The 27,477-nt window shown below is 42.6% G+C and overlaps 1 protein-coding gene across 10 annotated transcripts in view; it reads left to right on the top strand.

Moving 5' to 3' along the window:
* Positions 1 to 27,477, top strand: part of MLLT10 (MLLT10 histone lysine methyltransferase DOT1L cofactor) — a 271,019-nt gene that overhangs the window by 106,754 nt on the left and 136,788 nt on the right. For 6 of the 10 annotated variants that reach the window (XM_039523898.1, XM_039523897.1, XM_039523895.1 and 3 more), the window contains 2 exons: positions 4,305 to 4,398; positions 6,712 to 6,807. The exons of 3 other annotated variants lie outside the window; for them this stretch is intronic. In XM_039523898.1, the coding sequence (XP_039379832.1) occupies positions 4,305 to 4,398; positions 6,712 to 6,807 (190 nt within the window). The remainder of the gene's footprint in view (positions 1 to 4,304; positions 4,399 to 6,711; positions 6,808 to 27,477) is intronic. One more of the 10 variants, XM_039523896.1, reaches the window with a different exon arrangement.

Here is a 27,477-nt window from a genome sequence, read left to right as displayed (position 1 = left end):
CAGCAAAGTAGAGGAGGCAATATTTCAATACTTCTCCCAGGCTCCCTATGGTGTCCAATACCAACAGGGCTCTTGAACATAGCCTCAGATGGCCCCACCACCATCACCTTGGTATGGTCAACCATGGGCACCACCACCGCCTCAATGGTCATACTGGGACCCTTGGGCTGCATATTGCTCCCATGCCGCTCGGGTTTCTAGCCCTACCAGAGAACCCTCAAGATGCACCCCTTTCGCCGTGGCATCCGGAACGTTGGAACCTCCAAACGAAATTGTGGCGGAACGGGAGGATGACATTGCGGAAGAGGTGACCCCAAGGACCATATCTTCCTCCTTCCTGCCCAGATGAGGCCGTTATACCTCCCCCACTATCTCTGGCTGATGACTTTTGCCTCTTCCAGGACCTAGTGAAGAGAGCAGCAGACACTCTTAAGATATTGCTAGAAGAAGTCAAGGACACCCACCACAAACTCCTTGACATACTCCATTCATCCTTGTCCTCAAAAATTGTCCTCCCTATTAATGAGTCTCTTCTGGACCCTGCAAACCAAATGACAGACCCCAGCATCGGTAGCACCTACCTGCAAGCGGGTGGATACAAAAATGTTATGTCCCGGCAAGGGAGACAGAATTCCTCTTCTTCCACACAACTCCATCGTGGTGGATTCTGTTAATTCTCGTGGCCATGAAAACCAGATGAGGTCCACTTCCTATGATGGGGACTAGAAGCATTTGGATCTTTTTGGGAGGAAAATGTACTCCTTGGCCATGCTACAGTTTCAAATAGCCAATTACCAAGCCCTAATGGCAAAATACAACTACGGAAACTGTTGGAAACTGAACTATTTTATTGAACGGCTGCCTGAGTCACACCGCAACCAATTTAAAGCCATTATTCAAGAGGGACAGTTAGTGGCCAAGATAGCACTATAATCTGCCCTCGATGCAGCTGACAGAATGGCCAGGTCCGTCTCCACTGCAGTGATTATGAAACGTGCATTGTGGCTACCTCTGTCAAGCTTCCCAAAAGAAGTTCAGTCAACAATTGAAGACCTTCCCTTTGAAAGCATTAAGCTCTTCACGGAGAAGATGGACGCCTTTCTTCACACACTAAAGGATTCTAGGACAACCCTCTGCTCAGTGGGTATCTACACACCAGGACGAAAGAGGAAATTTAGTCCACAGCCACATCATAAGCCATGCGCCTCCCGATACTTGACTCAGCGCTACTACGAGCCACAGAGAGAGAAAACTATGTTCCCGAGGCATAAACCATCTGGCCCACAATTTTCCATGTCCCAGCCATACACTTCCAAGCACCAGTTTTGATGTGTTGATTGAGGCGTTTATAGACCACTCCTCCCAACTGCTACAGCTGACCACCACTATCTACCAATTTGGCTTATGCCTGGGAATGCATAAGATTGAACCGAGGGTCTTGGAGATTGTTTGTTTGTTTTGCAATGGGTACTCCTTACCTCCTTACCCTCTCCACAACACCCTTTCCCGTCCTCCTTTAGGGACCCTTCTCAATGAACATAAGATCATATGAATGGCCATACTGGGTCAGACCAAAGTTCCATCTAGCCCAGTATCCTGTCTTCTGACAGTGACCAATGCCAGGTTCTTAGAAGGAATGAACAGAACAGGTAATCAGCAAGTGATCCATCCGCTGTTGCCCATTCCCAGCTTCCGGCAACAGAGGAAGAGACACCATCCCTGCTAATAGCCATTGATGGAGCTATCCTTTGTGAACCTATCTAGTTCTCTTTTGAACCCTGTTAGTATCTTGGCCTTCACAACATTCTCTGGCAAAGAGTTCCACAGGTTGACTGCATTATGTAAAGAAATACTTACTTTCCTCAGTCACCTAGTTTTGTGAGATCCCTTTGTAACTCTTCACAGTCTGTTTTGGACTTAACTATCTTGAGTAGTTTTATATCATCTGCAAATTTTGCTGCCTCACTGTTTACCCCTTTTTCCAGATCATTTATGAGTATGTTGAACAGCACTGGTCCCAGTACAGATCCCAGGAGGACATCACTATTTACTTCTCTCCATTCTGAATACTAATAATTTATTCCTACTCTTTGTTTCCTATCTTTTAACCAGTTACTGATCCAGGAGAAGACCTTCCATCTTATCCCATGACAATTTACTTTGCTTAAGAGCCTTTGGTGGCCTTGTTAAAGGCTTTCTGAAAATCTAAGTACACTATAGCCATTAGTGTAGCCATTGTATCACCCTTGTCTAGATGCTTCTTGACCCCCGCAAAGAATTCTAGTGAATTGGTGAGGCACAATTTCCATTTTCAAAAACCATGTTGACTCTTCCTGAACAAATTATGTTCATATATGTGTCTGATAATTCTGTTCTTTACTATTGTTTCAACCAATTTGCCTGGTGTTGAAGTTAGGCTTACTAGCCTGTGATTGCCAGGATTACCTCTTGAGCCTTTTAAAAAAATTGGCATCACATAAACTGACTTCCAGTTATCTGGTACAGAAGCTGCTTTAAATGATTTACATACCACAGTTAGTAGTTCTGCAATTTTACATTTGAGTTCCTTCAGAACTCATGGGTGAATACTATCTGGTCCTGGTGACTTATTACCGTTTAGTTTATCAATTTGTTCCAAAACCTCCTCTAATGACACCTTTCTCTGGGACAGTTCCTCAGATTTGTCACCTAACTAGAATGGCTCAAGTTGAGGAATATCCCTCATATCCTCAGCTGTGAAGACTAATGCAAAGGATTCATGCAGTTTCTCCGCAATGGCCTTATCCCCCTTGAGTGCTCCTTTAACATTTTGATTATCCAGTGACCCCACTGGTTGTTTAGCAGTCTTCCTACTTCTGATGTACTTAAAAAAAATTCAGCTGTTACTTTTTGAACCTTTGGCTAGCTGTTTTTCAAGTTATTTTTGGCCTTCCTAATGACTGCGCGGTAGAGAAGGAACTGAGCAGGGCTTAGCCCACGTGCACTGGCTGGCCTCGTGGCGGGGCATGAGGAGAGAGAGCGGCTGTGCGGGCCTAATGGACACTGCTGCTGAAGTTCTCCGATCTGCAGCACAGGGACACAAGCGCACCTACAGTGGAGCAACCATAAGGGGGACACATCTTGAAGAACCATCATTACCGCACAAAGTGAGTAACTTCTTATTCTACTGAATTATTGCTTTTGAAAATTCCATAGAACAAACTATTAATGCAGGCAAGGAAACTTTTGAGGGTTTTTAAAAAACATTCATCTGATACTGACCATTTTAAACCAATAAAATATGGCTTCATTTGTTATGGTACTTTCAGTTTTATTTAAAAATTCTTTAATCTTTATATCTTCTATTAATGCATTTCCACTGGTAGGTTAGAAGAGTAGCTGTTAACATGTTCAGGACTTGAACAATTTCTACTGTTGTCTAAAGCACTGGTCTGTTGAAAACTCTTCTTTTGCTTAGATAAATGAAGTTTTTTGGGCCAAGAGTTTGAAGGTAGATCTACACTTATGGCAGCGTGTAAAGTACAGATACTGCTTGCCCAGCTAGCATGGGTATAAATGGCAGTATAGATGGAAAGGCACTGCTTAGGCAAGTGGAATGCCCTGTATGCCTGAACCCTACGGAATGTAGCTTACATGGCTCTCTACACACCCAAACAGTGCCTCTCATATCTACACTGCTATATTTAGCAATGTTGTGTCCCTCTGCGTCCCCAGTGCTAGTCTTTCCTTGCTGCAGTGAAAAACTGGTAGCGCAGAAAGGCTCTGGTAGCTCCCCAAAACTGAAGCCTTTCTCTGTGGTGGGGAAGGCAGTGGGGAAAAGCTCTGGTAGCTGCTGCTGGAGCCTTTCCCTGCTGTTTTCCCCCTCTGGATCCTTTCAGTGCCTTGTGTAACTACACACAGCAGTGAGTGTGGATGCAAGCTGCCTTTCACTACCCTGTGTAGCTACACGTACCCTGCACACTGCCACAAGTGTAGACAAATGTGGATAAGTTCAGAGTTGGGAACCTTAGTAAGTGGCCTGATTTTTTTTTTAAACATGTTCTGCAGCTAAGCGAATGCATTGTTGGACTGGTGTCTTATTTAGATGTCTTAATATGTATTTAGTAGTGTAGGGGAAGACTTAACAAAGGTAAGTTAGGCACCACATCGCATTGAGTCAGTGATAGTTGCATGTCCTACTCCTGTTTATGCCTTTTGGAAATCTCCCCACTAACTTTAGGCACCTATATTTGAAAGTCTCTTCTAGAGATTTTGAGGTGATTTGGTATAAAATTACTTCTGATCTTGAATTTTTTTTTCCCCAGTGCACAGTTTGCAGGACTTCTTTGTGAAGAAGAGGGTAATGGTGCAGATAATGTCCAATACTGTGGCTACTGTAAATACCATTTTAGTAAGCTGGTAAGAATTTATTGAATTCAGTATATAAAATATGACACTAACTTGAATTTTTACCCAATGACTTGTTTCTAATAGCAATTAAAATAGTATTGTATGTGGGTTAGGGTGTTGCTTATACAAGAAACTGAATAAAATTATACAAAATTATATGGAAAATATTCTTGTTTTTTCCTTATGGTAACGATTTAATTTTGAGGGCAGAAATACTTCCTGAAAATGTATTATAGTGTTATGAACAAACGTTTGCTTTGGAATGTATTATCTCTGTCAGAGAAAAATAGGGAGCATGTTTAGACAATGACTTAAAAAAAAAAAAAAAAGACGTAATAGACCTGTATCATTCAAAATGAGCTTCTGATTTCAGAGGCGCGGACTTTCCAGTTCCCTGGGGGTGTTTAACTTCTGCTCCGCCCCAGTCTGTGCCCCTGCTCTGCCCTGCCCCACCTCTTCTTGCCCCCGTTCCACCCCCGAGTGTGCCCCCTCCCCGTGCCTCCCCCTCTCTCCCAGCGCCTCCTGCATGCTGCTGAACAGCTTATCGTGGTGGGTAGGAGGCAGTGGGAGGAAGGGGGAGGGGCGGATCAGTGGGGCCTGACAGTGGGTGAGAGGCGCTGGGGGAGGGAGAGGAGCTGATTGGTGGGCCTGCCACGGAATTGGCACCTATGTCTGTTTGCATTAAGGTCCTGTAATGTTTCCTCTTCCTATTTGATTAGTTTGGCCACACTTACATATTCTTCTGGAAGCATCTTAACAAATTTTTTCCTCTTGGCAAGCCATGTATTGGAGGATATATCAGCCTACAAATTCTTCTTTCCTTCTTCTGTTATCCTTCCCCTAGCATTCTGTGTATTGATCTATTACTCTACATTCAGCTGAGATCCTTGGCTAACTGTCTTTTTCTGAAGCACACCAGAAAGGGGATGTTTTAGGGCTTGATCCAGTGCTCTTTGAAGTCAGTGGAAAGACTCCCATTGACTTCAGTGGGCTTTGGATCAGACCCTGTGAGTAGAGTGGCTTGTACCTCTTCTGGTGATTCAGTTTGATAATCCTGAATATCTCTTCATATTAATGTATGTGTTCAGACTTGGAGAATTTACAGCTTTTATTTATTAAAATAGTATTAAAATCCTAGAGTGAAATTCTGTCTTCTTACACCAGTGGCTGAATTTATATGACTCAACTGATGTTTACACTAACACTGAATTTGTCCTCAGTGCTTCAGTGCAGACATGATTTAAGGATACTGTTATCAAATTAGTATGTCTTTTATAAAAAAAAAAATCCCATATATTAAATATTATGTGGTGTGTGGCTTTCCACCAGAAGAGTAAAATATAAACAGCAACTATAATGAATTGGCTAGAGAATGTTGGTCATATGAAGCTTTCTGATGGACTGTTAGTGAGGTCCTGTCAATAGTGGCTAGTAAATGCACAGTTTTTTCCCTTTATAGTAGTTGTAAGACACCTAGGGAGTGAATTTCTGTTGTAACCTCGAGAACCTAGGATGGTTAGAGAAGCAGCATTGGGCGTAGTGTCTTTAAAATCCCTTAATTGTGGTTCAATCACTGAGACATGCTTTGCCTGCTTTGTTGTGGAATTATGAAGTGACTTCAGAATTTTGGACACTCACCTGGCATAAAGAAGTCCTGGTCCCTAACAAGGGCTCCTGGGTATTATTATAATATAACAACAACAACAAAAATCACTATCTGTCACCAGTAAATTAATGTATTAACTTGACATCCTTGTATCTTTTTTTAAAAATAGTTTTTCAACTTCTGTTTCATAACTGATAAGATACTCCAGATCGGTATTTATTTGAATGATAAATCATGAAGCCAGAACCCCTCCTCCTCACAGTGCACTTGAGACATTTCTCAAGTATGCAATTTTGCCTGTGTCTTGTTTAAGTTAATGGCAGTGTCAGCACCATGGCTTACTATATTCTCACTTGAGCAAAATCTTTTTTGTTTTTTTGTTTTAAGTTACCAGAAGGTGAAAATATATCTAAATGTAATTTAACATTGTTAAAAGGTGGTTATTGGCTCTTTTGTGGAAAGCATATTTGCAAATTGATAGGCTGCAAATGTCAATCAGAGGGTAGTTGACTTCTGGTATGTTTGGGATAGTTAACATTAACACTTCAAACAGCAGTGTCAGTTTTTGTCAGGCTCTCAGTTAAAAGCATATTTATTTATTTATTTTTTGTGTGGAGCAGTAAGGCATTTTTATCAAACTCAGTTGAAATGGATTGTTCCGTAATTTATTTAAATGGTTCCTTTTTTACATACATAAATATATCTTCTCTTTTTAGAAAAAGAGCAAACGGGGAGCTAATAGGTCATATGATCAAAGTTTAAGTGATTCTTCCTCTCACTCTCAGGATAAACATCATGAGAAGGAGAAAAAAGTAAGTGGATTTGTTGTTGCTAATTATGTGGCACATCTGCTTAATAGTAGCACCTTGTAAATATTTCATTTAGTTATGGCTAAAATATATGGAGAAGGTTTGCTTCTGAAATGTAGAACATTGAGAGTACATAATAAAGATAAAAGAACAGGAGTACTTGTGGCACCTTAAAGACTAACAAATTTATTTTAGCATGAGCTTTCGTGAGCTGCAGCTCACTTCTTCGGATGCATAGAATGGAACACACAGACAGGAGATATTTATACATACAGAGAACATGAAAAGGTGGAAGTATGCATACCAACAGGAAGAGTCTAATCAATTGAGATGAGTTTTTTTCCCTCCTGCTGATGATAGCTCATCTCAATTGATTAGACTCTTCCTGTTGGTATGCATACTTCCACCTTTTCATGTTCTCTGTATGTATAAATATCTCCTGTCTGTGTGTTCTATTCTATGCATCCAAAGAAGTGAGCTGCAGCTCACGAAAGCTCATGCTAAAATAAATTTGTTAGTTTTTAAGGTGCCACAAGTACTCCTGTTCTTTTTGCAGATACAGACTAACACGGCTGCTACTCTGAAACCTGTCATAATAAAGATAGTAAATTAGAGGCGATAGAACCTAAAGGGGAAGCCTTCTATTCTGGTACATTTGTGTACATAGTTTCCCTTTCCCCCTCCTCTAATGTTGGTATCTGGGATGTGAGAATAGCGAAACTGTTGGGGAAGAGTTGCTTGTATGCAGTTGCCTTAATCTTTAATGAAAACTAAGAGGATTTTTTGTGAAATCTTTGTTTTTTGCCTACAAAAAAAAAGATAACCATTTAAAAAACATATTGGTAGCCAGTCACTTCTAGTGCGGTAATTAAATCTCTTATTTTCTGTTTTTTCGCTTCACCCTTGGAGAAACTGAGAGTGAGGTTAGCGAGATTGCTTGCTTGTTGGCAGATTATTTTCAGAGGTACTGTTAAGCCCACTGTGATGGCAGAATGACATGTCACGTGGGAATTTAAATCTTTAAAAAAAAATATAAAAAGCATGACTAACCTCTAATTTGTATCCTTGTTGACTTACTCTTCTTATACTTTGATTTTAGATAGTTTAGGGAAGAAGGTTGATTCTATATTGGTAAGTGAATGATTGCAAATTTTTGGCTCACACTACCAAATTTACAATTGTGTAAGGTCATTTTGCTGTCTGAATGCTGTAGAACAAAATAACAGATAATTGCATAATAATACAAACCTACTTGCATCCCGAGGGAGCAAAAAAAGTGACAATTTACAGGTGCAAACCCTGTATCCCTAATTTTTTATTTTTAAAAAATGAAATCTTTAAAATTATTTTATATGGGCATACTTGGTATTTCATATTTATTCAAAGGAATGAAATAAGAATAAAACAGATATAATAAAGAAACATGTTTATATACATGTTTATGGTATTTAGAAACAACAGTTGTAATAGCAGGGAGAAGAAATTTGAATGAGTAGTGTATGGGTCTTCCTTCAAAGAGTGAAATTTTGTGAATTTTTGTTTTGCAAGCACATTTTCACCGTGGATGAATGTTGTGCCCCTTTTTTTATCAAGATGACTTTTTAAGTGTTTAATCTTTGGCTGTGCTTTGGGTGAATAGTTCCATAAACTATTTACCCTTTTACCTCATCTGGTAACTCTGCAGTGGCTTTGTTCAGATGTATTTGTCTCTCTAAATTAACTTTAAAGATTAAAAAATATATTATGCCAGAAAAGGATTTGATTTTGGCAGATTAGTCAGAAATCCTGATAGAAAACAGCTTTGATGTCTACTGGCAACAATTGCTTTTGTAGGCTTTTTCAGTGGCGCTGTTGTGGATAGCATAACATTTGGACAGGAGGGCACATCCTAATTATTTATTAGATGGAAACTCAAAAACAAAGTCTTAGAATAAATATAGACTACAAAATTATTTGTAAGTTGAAAGTTAATATTTGTTTTGCTATTAGCTGAAGTCAATAGTAATTTAATTGCTTTATTGTCTTGATTATTATATTGCAGTTTACAATTTCTCAGAATAGGTGCTGGTCAGTTTAGTCCAGTTGGAACGTCACAAAGATAGTTGACAAAAGTGCTACTTAATTTTTAAAATGTAAATCAAACTCTCCTGTAATTGTTAGGTGTGAACATGGGGCTGAGTTTTGGCTGTTAAAACTTGAGCAGCATTGAAGAGTCCTGGGGGGAGTACTGGGAGGGGCATCTCTTACTACACCTGTTCAACAAGTATAGTCAGCACTTTCCCAGCACAGCTGCTCAACTGTTGCCATACCTAGAATCTCCCCCCTCTGCAGCTGCTAATTCTACCAGTACCAATAAGTTCCTCTTTGTACTGTACTTCCCAGCTTGAGAGCGGAATTATGTTTGCCCCCTTTCTAGGTGCACTGGGTTCCGTGAACTTGTTTGCCTTCAGCACACCCCAGAGGCAGAATTAAACCCACAATGCCTGTAAAACTAAACCAATCAGTACCATTAGTTTGATGAAGTTATCTACTATTTTGGTATTTAAAAGGCTTTATATAGTATTGTGACGTTGCAGTCTATATGGTTTTATAAAAATATGGTAATGAGTGAATATAATGTAACTGGAATATGCTTCATGCAAAAGGTCTCTTGTAAGGTATCATTACAAAGCTTATAATCTACTGAGTGTGTTCATCCTATTTGTATAAATGTACCACTCTTGTATCTGAAACTAGAAATACGAAATATAACTCTGAGGGCCTATTGTAATTATGCAAAGTGAGGGCCATTAATGATGGTTTGGAATGTTGATGACTCCCATTAACCAAGACAGTTGTCTGCAGATGGGTGTGTTTTACCTGTAAGTCTTCCTATATATGTGGGTGCTGGCAAGTGGGCAATGAAGTCTTGCAGTGACATGTGATCATGTCACCTGAACTGGAATCCATCTTTAACCTGGTGTCCTTCCATTGAGAAGGGGGGTGGGTGGGAACCCAGAGAGGGACAAAGGATTCCCGCCTTATGCAAAAGGTATATAAAGGGATGGAACAGAACCAAGTGTGGAGCCATCATGAAGAATCCCCTAGCTACCACCTGAGCTGGAACAAGAGCTGTACCAGGGGAAAGAATTGTGCCCAGACCTGGAAGGTGTCCAGTCTGAGGAAAAAAACTGACTGAAGCATCTCTGAGGGTGAGATTATCTGTATTCAGTTTGGTTAGACATAGATTTGCGCATTTTATTTTATTTTGCTTGGTGACTTGCTTTGTTCTGTCTGTTACTACTTGGAACCACTTAAATCCTACTTTCTGTATTTAATAAAATCACTTTTTACTTATTAATTAACTCAGAGTATGTATTAATACCTGGGGGAGCAAACAACTGTGCATCTCTCTATATCGGGGTTATAGAGGGCGCACAATTTATGAGTTTACCCTGTATAAGCTTTATACGGGGTAAAACGGATTGATTTGGGTTTAGACCCCATTGGGAGTTGGACATCTGAGTGTTAAAGACAGGAACACTTCTGTTAGCTGCTTTCAGGTAAATCTGCAGCTTTGGGGCAAGTAATTGAGACCCTGGGTCTTTGTTGGAGCAGACTGGAGTGTCTGGCTCAGTAAGACAGGGTGCTGGAGTCCTGAGCTGGCAGGGAAGGCAGGGGTAGAAGTAGTATTGGCACATCGGGTGGCAGCACCCAAGGGGGGTTCTGTGATCTAACCCATCACAAGTATATTATAGTTATTTCATAAAGCAATCTTGATTTGTTTTACATGTCACATATTCGCAAAGCACTCTTACAGTTAAGACCACAGATCAGAATAAAAAAGTTAGTTTACTAGAGTTAATAACTTTTTATCAGTTGTATTTTTTTAACCTTTTTAATAATTTGTATTATCAGAGGACAATCCTCTTAAAATTGTATCCCTACTTACATATAATGCAAAATTCTTATCTTTACTGGGGATAATGTTACCAACGTCCTTTGTAAAGTGCTTTGAGACTGACTGATGAAAATTGCTATAATGAGAGCTAAGTATTATTATTTTATTATAATTACGGATCAGTAAGCCAAGCATAGTATGAAGGTTAGTTATTTTGTTAAAGTTGATTACCTTTTTCATGCGACACTCATCTGATATATTATGCAGATGGCAATCCATTGCTGCTTATCTTATCTTATGGAGACCTGGGAAAATACAAACTAGTGCTACTTATTGGATGTGGTTCCAAAAGAAAAATGAATGGTCATGTAGCTTTGGATAGTTGAAAAGTGTTGAAATTGTAAGAAAAAGCCCTCTTGCTCTCTTTTTTTCGGGTGGGGAGGAGCGGGAAAGAGAAAGGAGAACCTTAGCACTTGGGAAGAAATGTCTGTGTTGAAAATCTGCCCAACTGGATTGTAAGATGTACCACTGAGAGACTAATGGCAGTAATGCTTCAAGAGGCCTATTTGATTGTAATGTTCTGGATCTAGGAGTGTGGTCTTGTTTATCCTGTATGCACTGTAGGTAGAAAAATTTTCTAATATTAGTTGTGCACAGTGGGTAAGTGATTGGTTAACTAGTTGAATGCTAATGACTTTGAAGTGTGTGCTTATACTCTGAAAACTGACTCTTTAAAAATAATGTAGTGGTTTTCCATGTTTCATTTTTACAGGCTTCCATGGTGAACCCGCTTAGTTTTCAAATAAAAAGATGTTATGTTTATATTTATTTTACCCCGACTGTCAGACTAGACTGAGTTTCCATTGCTGACTCTAGTATTGCCAATAAGTAAAGATTCTTCCACTGTAAATTAATTATTCTTCTGATATGTAAACCAGCATATAATTCAGTATTATTTTTGCAATTGTAATAGGGCTAAAAAGTAGTTTTAACATGCAGAAAAAGCAAGGCCCAGATTCTATCTTCAGGTAAGCACATGCAGCTCTTGCTGAAGTCTGAGAAAGGTGGTCTCATTTTCACATAATCCTTTTTTTTTTTTTTTTACACTCTCGTGGCAGTTTGAATGTCAAATGGAGATTCAAACAAACTTGATTTTCTACATGCTGTTTTCTCAGATTTCTTTTATCTTCACGTGTCGTCATATTTACTGAAGCTATCTGTGATATTGATCCTTATTTGCTAGTTGCTTATAATGAGTGTTTATTTTTTGATGACATCAGAAAATAACTTTGGGACAGTAATATTTTCCCTAAAGACTTTTCTAATCAATCATTACACCTAAAATGTTGATAGAAAATATTACATTGCTTGTATTTCTCAGAACAATAATTGTCAAGGAACTGTAGCTTCAAGAAATAAGATTAAAAATGGCCTAAAACCACAATTCATATAATATTCTGGCTGTCTGAGTAACAAGCCCAGACCAATTACAAAAAAAATTCGGATAAAAATGTAAATTAAACTGAAGCTTTAAATGTTGTAGATATAAGACGTCTTAATTTAAAAGATGTCAACTATTTGTACCCTCCACAGTGTAATGTTTCTCGGTGCATTTACTTACTTTTTAATAAAAAAGGCAGCAAAGGGTAGCTGAAAGCCACCTTTTGTGCTTCCCCTGATCCTGGGTCAGCTAGGGATTGCTCTACCTTTGCCCTGGCTAGAATGGTTCGGATGGTGTGTGTTTCATGCTCTGTCTTCTAAGAGCTGGATGTGTGCCCTTATTACTTGATGTGTTTTGGGGAGGACCCTTCCCTGATTTTGTACTCATTGTTGTCTTGACCCCGAAAGGCAAGGCACACTCAACTCCGGACTTTCCATTATTAATAAGGTTCAATGAGCCATATATTCAGCAGAAGACGATTGAGCCAGGGCAATCAAATATATCCAGAGCTGCTTGCAATTCCAGACTTCCTGACTGCATCAGTTGTTTGCCTGAAAACTAGCCTGTGGACAGAATAGGATTTTATGACATCTGGCTTTACATATTTTTGTGTAAAATGTATCACATTTCTTATTTGAGGGCTTGTCTACACTTACAGTGCTGCCATGATGCAGCTGCGCCTCTGTAGCAATGTCTACACTACAGTTTTGTCAACAAAAGATAGCTTTTGTTGACAAAAAGTGGAGGTGTACACACTGCAAGGCTCCTCCTGCCGAAAAAGTCATCTGCTACGCTGACAAAATAAAACTACCTCAGTGAGAGGCATAGAGCTTTTTGCAACATAGAGCGATGCAGCATCAGTGTAGACAATGTGTTCCTTACGTCATTTATCTGGCCTCCAAGTGGTATCCCACAATGCCCACTGTGACCACTCTGCTCACTCTTTTGAGCTCCGCTGCCCTGCATCCAGCTACACAGGCATGCACCCCTGCCCTTTCAAAGCCCCAGGAAGTTTTGAAATTGCTCAGCATGGAGAGCTCACATAGCTACTGCCCAGCTGAGCATGTGGGCTCCCAGCAGCCAACACGCTCCTGCGTGGAGTACAGGGGTGGGAGTGGATCTCCTTGGTCTGTGGGGAGAGGAGGCTGTGGGAGAACTCGGAGGGAATCATGTAATCAGAATAAAGAACACAAGAGGCTCAACCTGTTCGGGTGCAAAATTTATTCTTCAGGCATATTATAATTCAGAATCGCCAACTATTCTGCCTTGTTGGCAAAATACAATTATGATAACTGTGAGAAACTTAGCTCGTTCACAGCAGAGCTCCCCAAGGGAAAAAAAAATCACAATTTCAGGCCACTGTAAACGAGGGTCAACTCATAGCCAAAACAGCCCTCTAAGCGTCCTTAGACATCACCGACACAGCAGCCAGAGCCACAGCTGTAGTGATGCACTGGGCATCCTGGTTGCAGGCCTCAGGCATCCCTAGAGAACTTCAAACTAAAGTAGAAGACCTACCCTTTGATCGAGAAAAGTTGTTCTTGACCAAAATTGACGAGATACTCCACACAATGAAGGACTCTTGGGCCACTCTGCATACTCTGGGAATTTATAGCCCACCTGCAAAAAGAAGAAGATACCAACGTTATCAAGGACTCAGAGACTCCTCCAACAATCGACAGCAACAACGGCAGCGTCAACGCTCACAGCATCAGAGAGCACCCCAATCCCAAGCGCTGACTTCTCAATCGGCTTCTCCTAAACCATAATTTTGAAGATTTGGTCGAGGGGTTGAATCACCTCCCTCACCATGCAGTGCCTATACACAATCTGTTCCCATGTTTTGGTCATCGCCTTCGCCCATTCTATCACATCTGCGCCTCAGTGGACCAATGCGTTCTAGAAATAGTCTGTTGGGGATATACCATCCACTTAGCCTCCCGACCACCTACCTTACCCCCCTCACCCCATCCTTCTTCAGGGACCCTTCTCACGAGCACCTGTTACGACAAGAAGTACATCACCTTATGCAACTAGTTGCCATGGAACCAAGTGCCTTCTCAATACAGGGAGAAGGGATTTTACTCCCATTATTTCTTGACCCAGAAGAATAATGGGGGATGGAGACCTATCTTGGACCTCAGGAAGCTCAACAAGTTTGTACACTCCCAAAAGTTCCAAAATAGTCACACTGGGCATGATACTGCCAGCGCTGCAACAGGGGGACTGGTTTTTAGCCTTCGGCCTCCAAGATGCCTATTTCCATATCACCATTCATCCAGCTCTCAGAAAATACGTGTGAGTCACAGTAGGACAGGAACACTTTCAGTACAGAGTGCTACCATTCGGCCTATCTACTGTTCCAAGAGTTTTCTCCAAAACCCTAGTGGTAGTTGCAGCACATTTATGCAAACGGAGAATAATGATCTTTCCTTACCTGGACGATTGCCTTCTCAAAGAATCAACTCAAGAAGAAACAATGGACACAATCCAAACCATTATCACACTATTCAGGGATCTAAGGCTACAGAAAAATGAATGAAAATCCACTCTAATCCTGTTCCAGCAACTGGTCTTCATTGGGGGCACACCTTGATGCCATAGAAGCCAAAGCATCCCTGCCACTAGCCAGATTCACAACTATCACAAACCTCATCTCAGAGGTAGGAGCCTGCCTCTAATACAGGCCCATACTATCTTGCAACTACTGGGACACATGGTAGCCACAACATTTGTGGTACGACACGCAAGACTACATATGCGGTGCCTACAGGGCTGGTTAAGCACGGTATACATACTCAGAAAACACAGCCTACGCAAACAGCTCTCAGTGCCAACCAGTGTCCTAGACTATTTACAATGGTAGATCGGACCACAAAACATTTATATGGGCATCCCGTTCCAGCAAGAACCCCCATCGATTGTGATTGGTTGGGGCACACATATGAATCAACACATGATTCAAGGCAAATAGTCTCCTGGGGAGACTCACTTACACATCAATTTACTGGAGCTATGTGCAGTCCGCAATGCCTGCAGGTACCTCCTACCTTATATAAAGAACGAATTTATCCGCATTATAACCGACAACATTGCATGCATGTTTTACATCAGCTGCTAGCAAGGCTCTCAGTCACACTTGCTGTGCACTGAAGCCATGAAACTATAAAACTGGTGCATACAACACAACATAAACATCTCAGCATGCTACCTACTTGATCGCCAGAATGCGACAGTGGACACACTCAGCAGGTACTTCTCCCAAGACCACGAATGGGATATGAAGAGTGAGATTCTGAGATCAATCTTTAGCCGGTGAGGTATTCCCATCATCAACTTGTTCGCCTCCCCAACAAACTGCAAATGTTCAAGGTTCTGTTTGTGAGCGGGACTGGGACCACGAGTACTGGAGGACGCCTTTCTCATCAAATGGGAGGCACAATTCATATGCGTTTCCACCAATTCCACTGATACCATGCGTGATACATAAGATACTAACAGGCCAAGGTTATCCTCATAGTCCCGACATGGCCCAGACAAGCATGGTACCCTTACCTGATATGCATGGTGATATGCACTCCACAAGCTCTCCCTCGTCGTCCAGATCTGCTGTCTCATCACAACAGTCACACACTTCACCCTAACCTGGAGATACTCCACTTACAAGCATGGCTCCTGATGGTTCCATCATGACGAACTAACCTGTTCGGAAAAAGTTAAACGTGTTATTAAACAGCAGGAAGTTAACCACTTGTAATACTTACCTTCAAAAATGGAAGAGGTTCTCTGCCTGGTGTCAAGAAAGACATTCGACGGGTGCTGCAGTACCACTACAATTAATGCTGGAATACCAACTGGAGCCGGAAAGTTCAGGGTTAGCTATGAGCTCGGTCAGAGTCCATGTTGCAGCCATTTCTGCATTGCATCAAGAGATTGATGGAACCTCAACTTTTGTGCACCCTACCACTAAGCGCGTCCTCAAGGGTCTCCTAAAAGTTTACCCAGAAGTTCAGCGACTTACTCTGGCATAGGACCTCAACCTGGTGCTGAAATGCCTCACCAGTCCACCATTTGCAAACTGCTCCTTCCTACATTTATCTATGAAAGTGGCATTTCTGGTCACTATTACTTCTGCCAGAAGGGTGAGCGAGATAGGGGTGCTCATAGCTGATCCTCCATATACAACATTCTTAATATATGGAGATATACCTATCTCATAGAACTGGAAGGGACCCCGAAAGGTCATTGAGTCCACCCCCCTGCTTTCACTAGCAGGACCAAGTACTGATTTTGCCCCAGATCCCTAAGTGGCCCCCTCAAGGATTGAACTCACAACCCTGGGTTTAGCAGGCTAATGCTTAACCCACTGAGCTATCCCTCCCCCCTTCATTCTTCAAAGACAAGGTCATGCTATGCCCGCACCCTAAATTCCTACCGAAAGTAACTTCAGCATTTCATATGAACCAAACAGTCCATCTCCCTATATTCTACCTTAAGCCTCATGGCACTCCAACAGAGGCCGCCCTGCACACATTAGACTTTAGGCGTGCACTAGCGTTTTACCTTGAAAGGACCAAACCATTCCGGAAATCCCCATGACTTTTCATCTCTACTACCGAGCACTTGAAAGGAGACGCAGTATCCACTGAGATTGTCTAAATGGATCTCCACATGCATTCAAATGTGCTATCGTATCTGGAATACAGAACCACCCGAACATATTAGAGCACGTTCTACTAGATCTGTTTCAACCTTTAATAACGTTCCTAAATAATGTTCCAATATTAGAGATCTTTAAGGCAGCCATTTGGGCCTCTGTCCACACATTTGCTGAGCACTATACAATCACTCATGACTCCAGGGCTGACACCATAGTGGGCCTCACAGTACTTGCCTCAGTGACTCAAACAAACCCGAAGTCCCCCCGGCCCTCTGAGAGGCAATACTCTATAGTCACCGGAAGTGGAGCACCCACAGGGACAGCACTCGAAGAAGAAGGGAAGGTACTGTCTTGTGCATTAACTGAGGTTCTTTGAGATGTGTCCCCCTGTGAGTGCTACACTACCTGCCCTCCTCCCCTTTACTTTGGAGTTTGCAGTAGGCACTCTGCAGTAGAAAAGGAACTGGAGGGCTTGGGTCGTGCGCGTGCTACATGTGACACCAACAGCACCATGAGTCGCCTACTGTGCACACATGACCCGCATGGACACTGCTACTGTAAATCTCTGATCAATGGCGCCAGGACACACTGACACCTGAAGTGGAGCATCCACAGGGGGACACATCGCTAAGAAGGGAGTAACCTTCCCTTGTGTGGTGTGGTGGCTAGGTGCGGGAACAGCTGTGAACCACCCAACCTCCTCCAGCTGCCCTAGGAGCTACTGCCTCTCAGGGCTTGCCTTTTCTCCTTGCCCACCACACGGCAGCTCTGCTTTGCCCTCTGCCGCCTGCTGGGGACGCTGAGCTCCTCTGGCTCTGGGCGGGGGCCATCACTGGCTGCCACTCCGCCAGTGTATACCGTTTGGGGGGGCCAACGCCCCCCCCATACCCTCAACTCTGCCCATGATGGACCACCGAAACTGTCATGGCCCACTGTTTGGGAACTCCTGTGTTAACCCATTAGCTTGTGTGTCTGGAGGGGACGTTTTAAGTAGTATTCTATTGTCCCCCCCGCCCCTCAATCCTTGCTACAGTTGAAAAATGGAAAATTTGACCATAATTATAGAAGCTAAAGTTTTGGTAGTCTGTTAAGTAAGACAATATCACAAAGTGTTGCTTAGGAACAGATTTCATTTGTACAAATGAATATTTATGTATTTAAATAGTGTCAAGATTCAGACCATCACCAGATGTTTTTCTTTTAAATGTGAAATAGCAGCGACTACTGAAGCACAAGATGATACTTCAGCAAAGACTGAATGCTGCTGCATGTCACTATCCTCAAAGTAGATACTCTTGCTTACTTTGATAAGTAGTCATACGTCAGTTTAAGTTGGCCACAGGTTAAAAACAGCATTTTATATTTGTTTAATATTTACATAACACCTTGAAGATGTTCATACTTAAACAACACACACACACACACACACACACACACACACAACACAAGCAAAAACAATGAGTGGGGAGGATGTATTAAATAGCAAGGTTTAGCACTTTATTCAGGTCGGAATGGTATCCTTTAAAAATGGGTAATGGAACATGTAATGGAACAGAAGACAGTCTTTGTCACCTGTGAAAGCTTTCTTTTTAAGAGGACACTTAAAAAAAAATCCAAAAATGTGAAGAAAAACATTCTTTATGTAGGCCAGAAGTTGGAATCTCTGGTGTTTCAGTGGATCAACTAGAATACCAAAATTAAGAGAATAAGCATTTAATTTTTCTACAGTGATTTTCACCACATAAGATGATGGGCATTGGAATGCCACAGTTAGGTTTCCTTTTGTCAGATAGAGAAAATAAATTTCTCAAGTTGTTTCATCAAATTTGAACTGTAGTATATCTCCCAGGCCACCCGACATCCTTCATTTTGGAGTTCTGAAGGATTTATACTAATTAATAACAAAGATACTAATACAAGTAAACAATATATCCTCAATCTTCTGTGCTGCAGGGTGGCTAGCATTGTGCCCATCTTTATTAAAACTGCTAATGATGATCCTAGGAATTATAGACCTGTATGCCTTCAGTAAAAGAAATAATAGTTGAGAAAACCCATTAATGACAAAAACACCAAAAGGAGTACTACTTAATAAGATAAGAATCCTGCCACTCTCCTAGGCTTCTGTAATGGTAAAATGTGCCTCTCTAACCTATTCGAATTCTTAGGCAGAGTCAGTAAAATAGTGGATGAAGAATTAGTTGATATAGATATCCAAAAAGTCTTGAGAGAGTTCTTATGGGGTTATTAAGGAAATGGGATGACTTGATTGAAAGGTGGAGTTCTGTCATGGTTTAAAAGTAGTAGAGACAGAAAGTAAAGTAGAAACAAAAAGGATTGAACAAAAAGGATAAAAATACTAAATGGTCGTCTCACTCACTTTGCACCATCCAATCTCATGGAACCTGTGGAAAAATAGTATATGACCATGTTCTAATGAATATTGTTGTAATATAAGAGAGTAGAAATAAAATTAAGAAGTGGCCTTAATTTTGGCATTTCCTGACTCAAGTGCTGACTGTGGTGCTTAATGACCTGCAAAACCAAAAATTTTTTAAGTTGAGCATCTTGATCTGCTAGAATCCTCTAGAACAAACATTTTATATGTGTATCTTTTTATTTGTATACCAGTCCATCATTGTATTTTACAGAGCACATTAAATAAAAGACCTGGTCTCTGCCCTGAAGAGCTTGCAATCAAAACTGACTAGACCACTATAGTGAAATTTACTGGGAAAGTCTGAGGAGGGTTCATTAAACCTCTTCCTCAACACAGAAAAAAATACACAGCCATTGAGCTGCTTGAAGAGTTTTCCTGCTGCCTACCTAGCATAAGTGCATTTTAAAATGCCCTTTTTTATAGTTGCTATATGTTTGTTTCTGTTTTTATTTCAATTTTTCTTTTCTTTTGTAACTGGTCAATCTTGAATAATAGTCACATTTAAATGTTAATCTAATGTTATTAAAAAGTTGTAGTTAATAGTTCTGCTTCGAGTGATGGTCCCTATATGGATTCCAAACGTGGGTGCTCATGCGCTGGAGCCGAACTGTTCATAGTAGTGTCCGTTGACTTGCATGAGCATCGTACTTTGACCATGTAGTGCATCTGAGGCTTTTAGAGACTGTGTGGGTTGATGCCGCTCCAATTCCCTCTTACCCACTGCATGGCCAGTATCTGTTAATCAATGCTCTTAGCTTGCTAAGAGAACTAGTCTTCAATTTTGCTGTAAATAATTTTAATTCTTAGTTGTATATAGTTGTCCGTTCGTGTAGTTAGGTCTCTCCTTGGCCTTTCCCCTCTGTGGGGCATTTCCCCAGCCAGTGGACTATGTCCCTGCCAGCTGGTTTTAAAAACTGTGCTTCATGTCTGCGCTCCTTCTCTGTGAGTGACAAACACCACCACTGTCTTTACTGTCTTGGTGAAGCCTGCATCATCACATGTTGCTCCATCTGTCATCTGTTCCCATCCAGAACTTGAGTGGCCCGAGAACTTTGCCTCCACAAGTACCTCATGGAGGAAGGTATGCACCCGTATGTGCAGCCAGCTCCAGCACCAATGGATCTGCCGGAGCAGTGCCTGTCACTGGCGGTGAGCGCCTTCCAGTGCGGCACCCACAGTACTGATGCACCCATTGAAGCCCCACCATGCACTCAAGAAGCATAAGCATAAAAGTGGTTCCCCGACGGGGACCACCGCCAAGTGCAGCATTGCCTCCTTCAGCCATGCCAGGTAGGATGAGAAGTCACGCATCAACATGGATGCCCCTGCTCCAAAGAAGTCTCATATGGAGCATAAGTCTAAGCATCCTCAAGCTCTGCCGGCACTTCCCTCAGTTCAGGTGCTGGGCCACCGTCAACCATCCAGACTTTCACACCTGGTCCCACACATACAGGGGCACTTGTCTCCCCTTACGCTGATGGCTGAGCTCCTCCTGTCATATGCTGGCTCTCCTCGGCACTCCGGTCCTCCACCTACTTTGAGACTTGGGAATATGAGCTCCTCCTGCTCCGCCAGCATCCTGCTTTGCTCTGACGTTCTCCACAGGTACCCCTTATGGATGAACCTCTTCTCCTCGTGGACCATCCTCCTGGACTACCTTCTTCACTTCTGTCCACTCCTCTGTCCACATCCACCTAGTGGCACTCAGTGCCTTCCTTCTCCCTAAAGATGGCATTTCTGTCTTCACCCACCCAACTACTGTCTGCTTTCTTCGTGGCCTTCTCAATGTCTTCCCCTCTGTGTAGAAGCCTGCTCCCTCTTGGGACCTGAATTTCGTCCTCTCCAAGCCGCCCTTTGAGCCCTTCATGGCCTGCTCCCTTGCCCATCTTTCCATGAAGGTGATCCTCTTGTTGGCTATCACCTCTTCACGGCGCGTTAGCAAACTGGCAGCCATGATCGCAGACCTGCCTTTTACCTTCTTCGAGAAGAATGTCTCTTTGTGTCTTCCCCAAGGTGGCTTTCTTCCTTTCACCTCAACCAGTGCATACACCTCCCAGTCTTCTACCTTAAACCATATTCCTCCTCCAGAGAACTGAACACTCCACTCCCTTGATGTTCTCCAGGCACTGGTCTTTTATCTCCAATGTACTCATGCCTTCCGGGTGTACCCCGGCTCTTCGTCGCCATTGCCGAGCGCTGCTGGGGTCGTGCCCTCTCCTCACAATGCCTCTCCAACATTCTCCCATTGTATCACATTGTATCACGGACTGCTATGCACTCTCTCATGTTTCCTCCCTGCCTCCCTTTCGGGCATCACAGCCCACTCCAGGCATGCATATGCAGTCATGTCCGCTTTCCTTGCAGATGTTCCATGGCAGGATATTTGTTGGACAGCCACTTTGTCCTCTGATCACACCTTCTCCACCTACTACACTATTGCCCTTGCATTAGTGACTGATGCAGCAGTCGGTCGAGCTGTACTGCAGACTGTGTCCTTTCAAGATCCCTTACACCTGGTGCTGCACTGAGCACTGCTTGCTACTCTCCTGGTGTTTGGAATCCACATAGGAATCATCACTTAGAATCATAGAATAATAGAATTAAAGATCAGAAGGGACCATTATGATCATCTAGTCTGACCTCCTGCAAGATGCAGGCCACATAAGCTGATCCACCCACTCCTGAACTAATTCTCTCCCTTGACTCTGCTGTTGAATGCTCCAAATCATGATTTAAAGACTTCAAGTAGCAGATAATCCACCAGCAAGCGACCCCTGCCCCATGCTTCGGAGGAAGGTGAAAAACCTCCAGGGCCACTGCCAATCTACCCTGGAGGAAAATTCCCTCCCGACCCCAAATATGGCGATCAGCTGAACCCCGAGCATGTGGGCAAGACTCTCCAGCCAGACCCTCTGGAAAAGGCTAACAATATCCCAACATTGACCCTTTGTACTAATTACCAGTGTGGCACGTTATTGACCTATTGACTAAACCCGTTATCCTATCATACCATCCCCTCCATAAACTTATCCAGCTTAATCTTAAAGTCATGGAGGTCCTTCGCCCCCACCGTTTCCCTCGGTAGGCTGTTCCAGAATTGCACTCCTCTGATGGTTAGAAACCTTCGTCTAATTTCAAGCCTAAATTTCCTGACTGACAATTTATATCCGTTTGTCCTCGTGTCCACATTAGCACTGAGTTGAAATAATTCCTCTCCTTCCCTGGTATTTATCCCTCTGATATATTTAAAGAGTGCAATCATATCTCCTCTTATCCTTCTTTTGGTTAAGGAAAACAAACCGAGCTCCTCAAGTCTCCTTTCATACGACAGGCTTTCCATTCCTTGGATCATTCTAGTGGTCCTTCTTTGTACCCATTCCAGTTTGAATTCATCCTTCTTAAACATGGGAGACCAAAACTGCACACACTACTCCAAATGAGGTCTCACCAATGCCTTATATAACGGGACTAGCACCTCCTTATCTCTACTAGAAATACCTCACCTAATGGCCACATCACATTGCCTACTCATAGTCATCCTACGATCAACCAGGACTCCTAGGTCCTTCTCCTCCTCCGTTACTTCCAACTGGTGCGTCCCCAGCTTATAACTAAAATTCTTGTTAGTCATCCCTAAATGCATAACCTTACACTTCTCATTATTGAATTTCATCCTGTTACTAATACTCCAGTTTACAAGGTCATCCAAATCTCCCTGGAGGATATCCCGATCCTTTTCCGAATTGGCAATACCTCCCAACTTGGTGTCATCCGCAAACTTTATCAGCCCACTCCTACTTTTGGTTCCAAGGTCAGCGATAAATAGATTAAATAAAATCGGACCCAAAACCGAACCTTGAGGAACTCCACTGGTAACCCCCCTCCAACCCGACAGATCACCCTTCAATACAACCCTCTGCAGTCTCCCCTTTAACCAGCTCCTTATCCACCTCTGGATTTTCATTTCGATCCCCATCTTTTCCAATTTAACCAGCATTCCTTAGCCCTTCATTAGCCTCATTACAGACCGAGGCAAAATATTCGTTTAGATATTGTGCCATGCCAAGATTATCCCTAATCTCCACTCCGTTTAAAGTTTTAAGTGGTCCCACTTCTTCCTTCTTGGTTTTCTTCCTATTTATATGGCTAAAAAACCTTTTGCTATTGGTTTTAATCCCCTTCGCTAGGTCCATCTCCACCCGGCTCTTTGCCTTTCTCACTGCTTCCCTACACCCTCTGACCTCAATAATACTTGAAGAAGAAGAGAAGATTACTTACTGTAACTGGAGTTTTTCGAGATGTGTGGTCCCTGTTTACATTCCAATCCCTCCCTCCATCCCCTCTGCTTTCGGCTACTTTGATTCCTGGTGTGAGGGAACTGGAGTGGCGTTGACCCGCATAGCCTCTTAAAGCCTCAGATGCACCACGTGCTCGACGCATGTGTGTCAACGGACACTACTATGAACATTTCCAGTTCTGGTGCATGGTGCACATGCACACATGCATTTGGAATCTCAATGGGGACGAGACATCTCAAAGAACCTCCAGTTACAGTAAGTAATCTGCACTTATTCTTTCACGTTTTAGAACTTCATTTAATTGTTTTGCATTTTTCTGAGTTAAAATAACTCATTTAAGTAATATGTGTTTTGTAATTAGGCAGAAGTATCTATCTAAGGCTAAGCCTACTGGAGAACACAGTCTTACTCTGTTGTTCTAATAAATTGGTGCTTTAAAATATTAACTATTTTGGGCATTATTTGACAGGTCAGTTGACCAATTATTTTTTGACTGGACAGATTGCCAGCCCTACACACTCCAGACACGAGTTCCCAGTTGGACAATCCTACAAAACTCTCCCACATGTGTTAGGTCAATCCCCCCCATTCCTTACCAATTGCCACTTCACCCTGGAACTCCAGTATACTTTTTGTCCCCAGGATTTCTGTGACCAGAAGAAAGATGTTCCATATTTAGGTCTTTTAAAATTTGGTTGACCATCCTGTAAGCATTTTCCTAGAAATAAAGTTGCAGCTATGAAATAGACTTCTTGACTTATTTTACACAGGAGGTGACATTTTCCTCCTGGTAGCTAAGAATAGAAGTTTTGCTACACCTGTAAGTGTATAAAAGAAAACAAGTGAACACTTTTAATCCCCTGAAATAATCTAGATTGCACAGCATGCAGTTCAGTCAAAGTAACTGAAGAATTTTTACTAATCGATAACTTGTATACAAGTTTATCATTTAATGACATTAAATCTTTGGCCTTTCTGAAGTAATAGATGTATGCCTTCTCATTTTTTTTCTTCATAGAGGACAGTGTCTGGAATAGCAGTTGCTTCTGTATTCCAAAATGATATGCTGCTGTCTGTTTTCTTATCCTGCAGCCTGCAATTATTGTAATTAAAGTAGATGTTATATAACTTAAAAGAGAGAGGTGTTCTTGAGCTCCCAAATGTGAAATAAAGCTTTCTGATTAATCATAGCCATGAAATATGAATCTCTGGTGACGCTAGTTGTAGTTTAGCTATATCCTAGATTAAGGTTTGCTTGTTCTTATGTTTGTGTATATGTATGCAAAATATATTTAATATCCGTAATATACATGTTTTCCTACCATTGCTCTTCCCACTATAAATGTTTTCTCATTATCACAAGCTTCATTGCATGTCTCTTTAAGTACGATTATCAATGTATTCTCCATTTATGGGATATATAGTTGCCTGTGCCAAGTCCACAGCTATCTAAAATGGCAGTGCTGGTTAGGAGCAGTTGAGGTTAGGGTTGCCAACTTTCTAATCGTACAAAACTGAACACCCTTGCCCTGATGCCTGCCCTCCCCTTCTCTGAGGTCCTGCCCCCCGCTCATTTTCACTGTGCTGGCTGAGAGGGTTGGGGTGGAGGAGGGGGTGAGGGCTCTGGCTGAAGGTGCGGGCTCTGGGGTGGGGCTGGAGATGAGGGGCTTGGGGTGCTGGAAGGGGCTCCAGGCTAAGGAGTGGAGCAGAGGGGTTTGGAGTATGGGAGGGGGCTCCAGGCTGAGGCAGAGGGTTGGGGTGCAGGAGGGTAGTATGGGCTCTGGGCTAGCTGTGCAGGTTCTGGGGTGTGGCCAAAAATGGAGGGTTCAGGGTGCGAGGGGGGGCCCTCTGGGCTGGGGCAGAAGTTTGGGGTGGCGTGGGGAGGGTTCCAGCTGGGGGTGCGAGCTCTGGTGTGGGACTGGAAATGAGGGATTGGAGTGCAGGAGGGTGCTCTGCACTGGGACCGAGGGGTTCAGAGAGCGGGAGGGGTATCAGGATTGGAGCAGGGTCTTGGGGTGTGGGAGGGAGTCAGGGGTGCAGGCTCCCACCGGCGCTTACCTAAAGTGGCTCCTGGAAGCAGCCTCATATCCCCCCTCCGGCTCCTACACAGAGGCATGGTCAGGTGGCTCTGTGTGCTGTCCCATCCACAGGCGCTACCCCTGCAGCTCCCATTGGCTATGGTTCCCAGCCAGTGGGAGATGCGAAGTTGGTGTTTGGTGCAGGGGCTGCTTGCGGAGCCCCCAGGCTGCCCCTACGTCTAGGAGCTGGAGGGGGAAACATGCCGCTGCTTCTGGGTGCCACGTGGAGCCAGGAGAGGTAAGGAGCCTGCCTTAGTCCTGACCCCTGCTGCTCTGCCGACCAGACTTTTAATGGCCCGGTCGGCAATGCTGACCGAGCTGCCAGGGTCCCTTTTCGACCAGGCATTCCGGTCAAAAACCAGATGCCTGGCAACCCTAGTTGAGGTCCACCTCATGAATCTTAAATGTTCAGACATGAGGCTGTAAAGGGGATGCATATCATCTTTGGTCAAGCTGGGATCAGTTTATACATAGGCATCCAAGCCTTGTCAGCCACTTTGAAAAGGGGGAAGAAATATGTCTCTCTGAAGAGGAGGAATCATCCACATTAGAAGAAGGAACATGGATCTAAGGATAGGTCTCTAGGGATGAGATCTTCAGATCTGAAGGGTCTTTGGAGAGTGTGTAACCCAGGGTCATCTTCTGTGGTGTGTCCTGAGGAACCTGTGCTAGTGAATCTAAGTGGTAACCTTTTGGTCTGGAGGGAATGCCAGATCAATGTGATTGCCAGATCTTCACTTTTTAGGACTTTGTGCTAGATCCTCTTTAGATGCTGACAGACTGGTTTCCCCTCTGTTGTCTCTTCTTTTTTTTCTTCCCAGAAGAAGTGGGAGTGTTTTTTGGTACCAAGACTAGTGTCTAGCTTCAGTACCCTGTGGGATAGACCTTGTGATTAATCTGGCTAACTCTTGGATCAGACTTAACCCTTTATCTCAAACATAACTTGCCCCTTCTTTGTCTCCTGTAAGGCCAAAGCAACATTTGAAGGCCTGCTAAGGAAATTGTTTGAGTGGCAAGTTGTCTTAGAAGAACCTCATTTAGATGTCTGCCTGTGTCCTTGATAATGCTGTGTAATTTCATCTTCAGTCATGCTGAAGTGATTGGATCTCAGTTCAAAGCCCCAGTCACACACTGAATATCTTCTTTTTGGGTGGTCTAGATTTATTTAGTGGATACTTTTGGAAGTCTTAGATACTAGACTTTAAGTTTCAAAGACACTGCTTTGGGTCTACTTTGGTCTTAATTGTCAGCTTATCAAAAACCTTTATCCCAACAGTGTAGGAAACTGAGGAATAAGTACTGGTAGAAGGCTTCTGCATGAACTCCTGTTCTGGTTTCATGCAACACAAGAGTCTTGGTCCAGACATTTGTATCGAACCCTTATTTCCCTTTTCAGCGCTGGTATATTCATTTCCTGGCAGCCTCAGATGGTGTTGTTATGGATTGTTGGGTCCTAAAAGTCGTCCAGAAGGGCTATGCAATGCAGTTCTGCTAGGTGCTGCCTCCTAACCCATCTTCCCTGTATTTTTTTCAGGGATCTATTTTCATGGTCTTAGAAGATCTACATTACTTTATTACAGGGTGGATTTGATTTAAATCAATATGATTTAAATCACTAGTCAGGAAGACTCGATTTAATCATGGATTTCTGCATAAAAGTGAATTCTTATTGGTTGTTATAACCTTAATACTTATTCTTCACCACTCAGAGATAGAGGAAGGTTTCATTTTTAGAAGGTACACATTTTTAAGTGATTTATTTTAGTTTTACAGCTATATCAGAAAATGAATGATTGTTTGGTTATTTCATTTACCAAAGGTAATTGAAGCAGATAGTTCACCTCCCAGTGACTTCATAAATGTCTCCAATTCAACA

The sequence above is a fragment of the Mauremys reevesii genome, linkage group 2, assembly GCF_016161935.1.
Source record: "Mauremys reevesii isolate NIE-2019 linkage group 2, ASM1616193v1, whole genome shotgun sequence".
Lineage (NCBI taxonomy): Eukaryota > Metazoa > Chordata > Testudines > Geoemydidae > Mauremys > Mauremys reevesii.
Note: the sequence above shows the minus strand (reverse complement) of the source record. Positions and strands in the feature narration are given on the sequence as shown.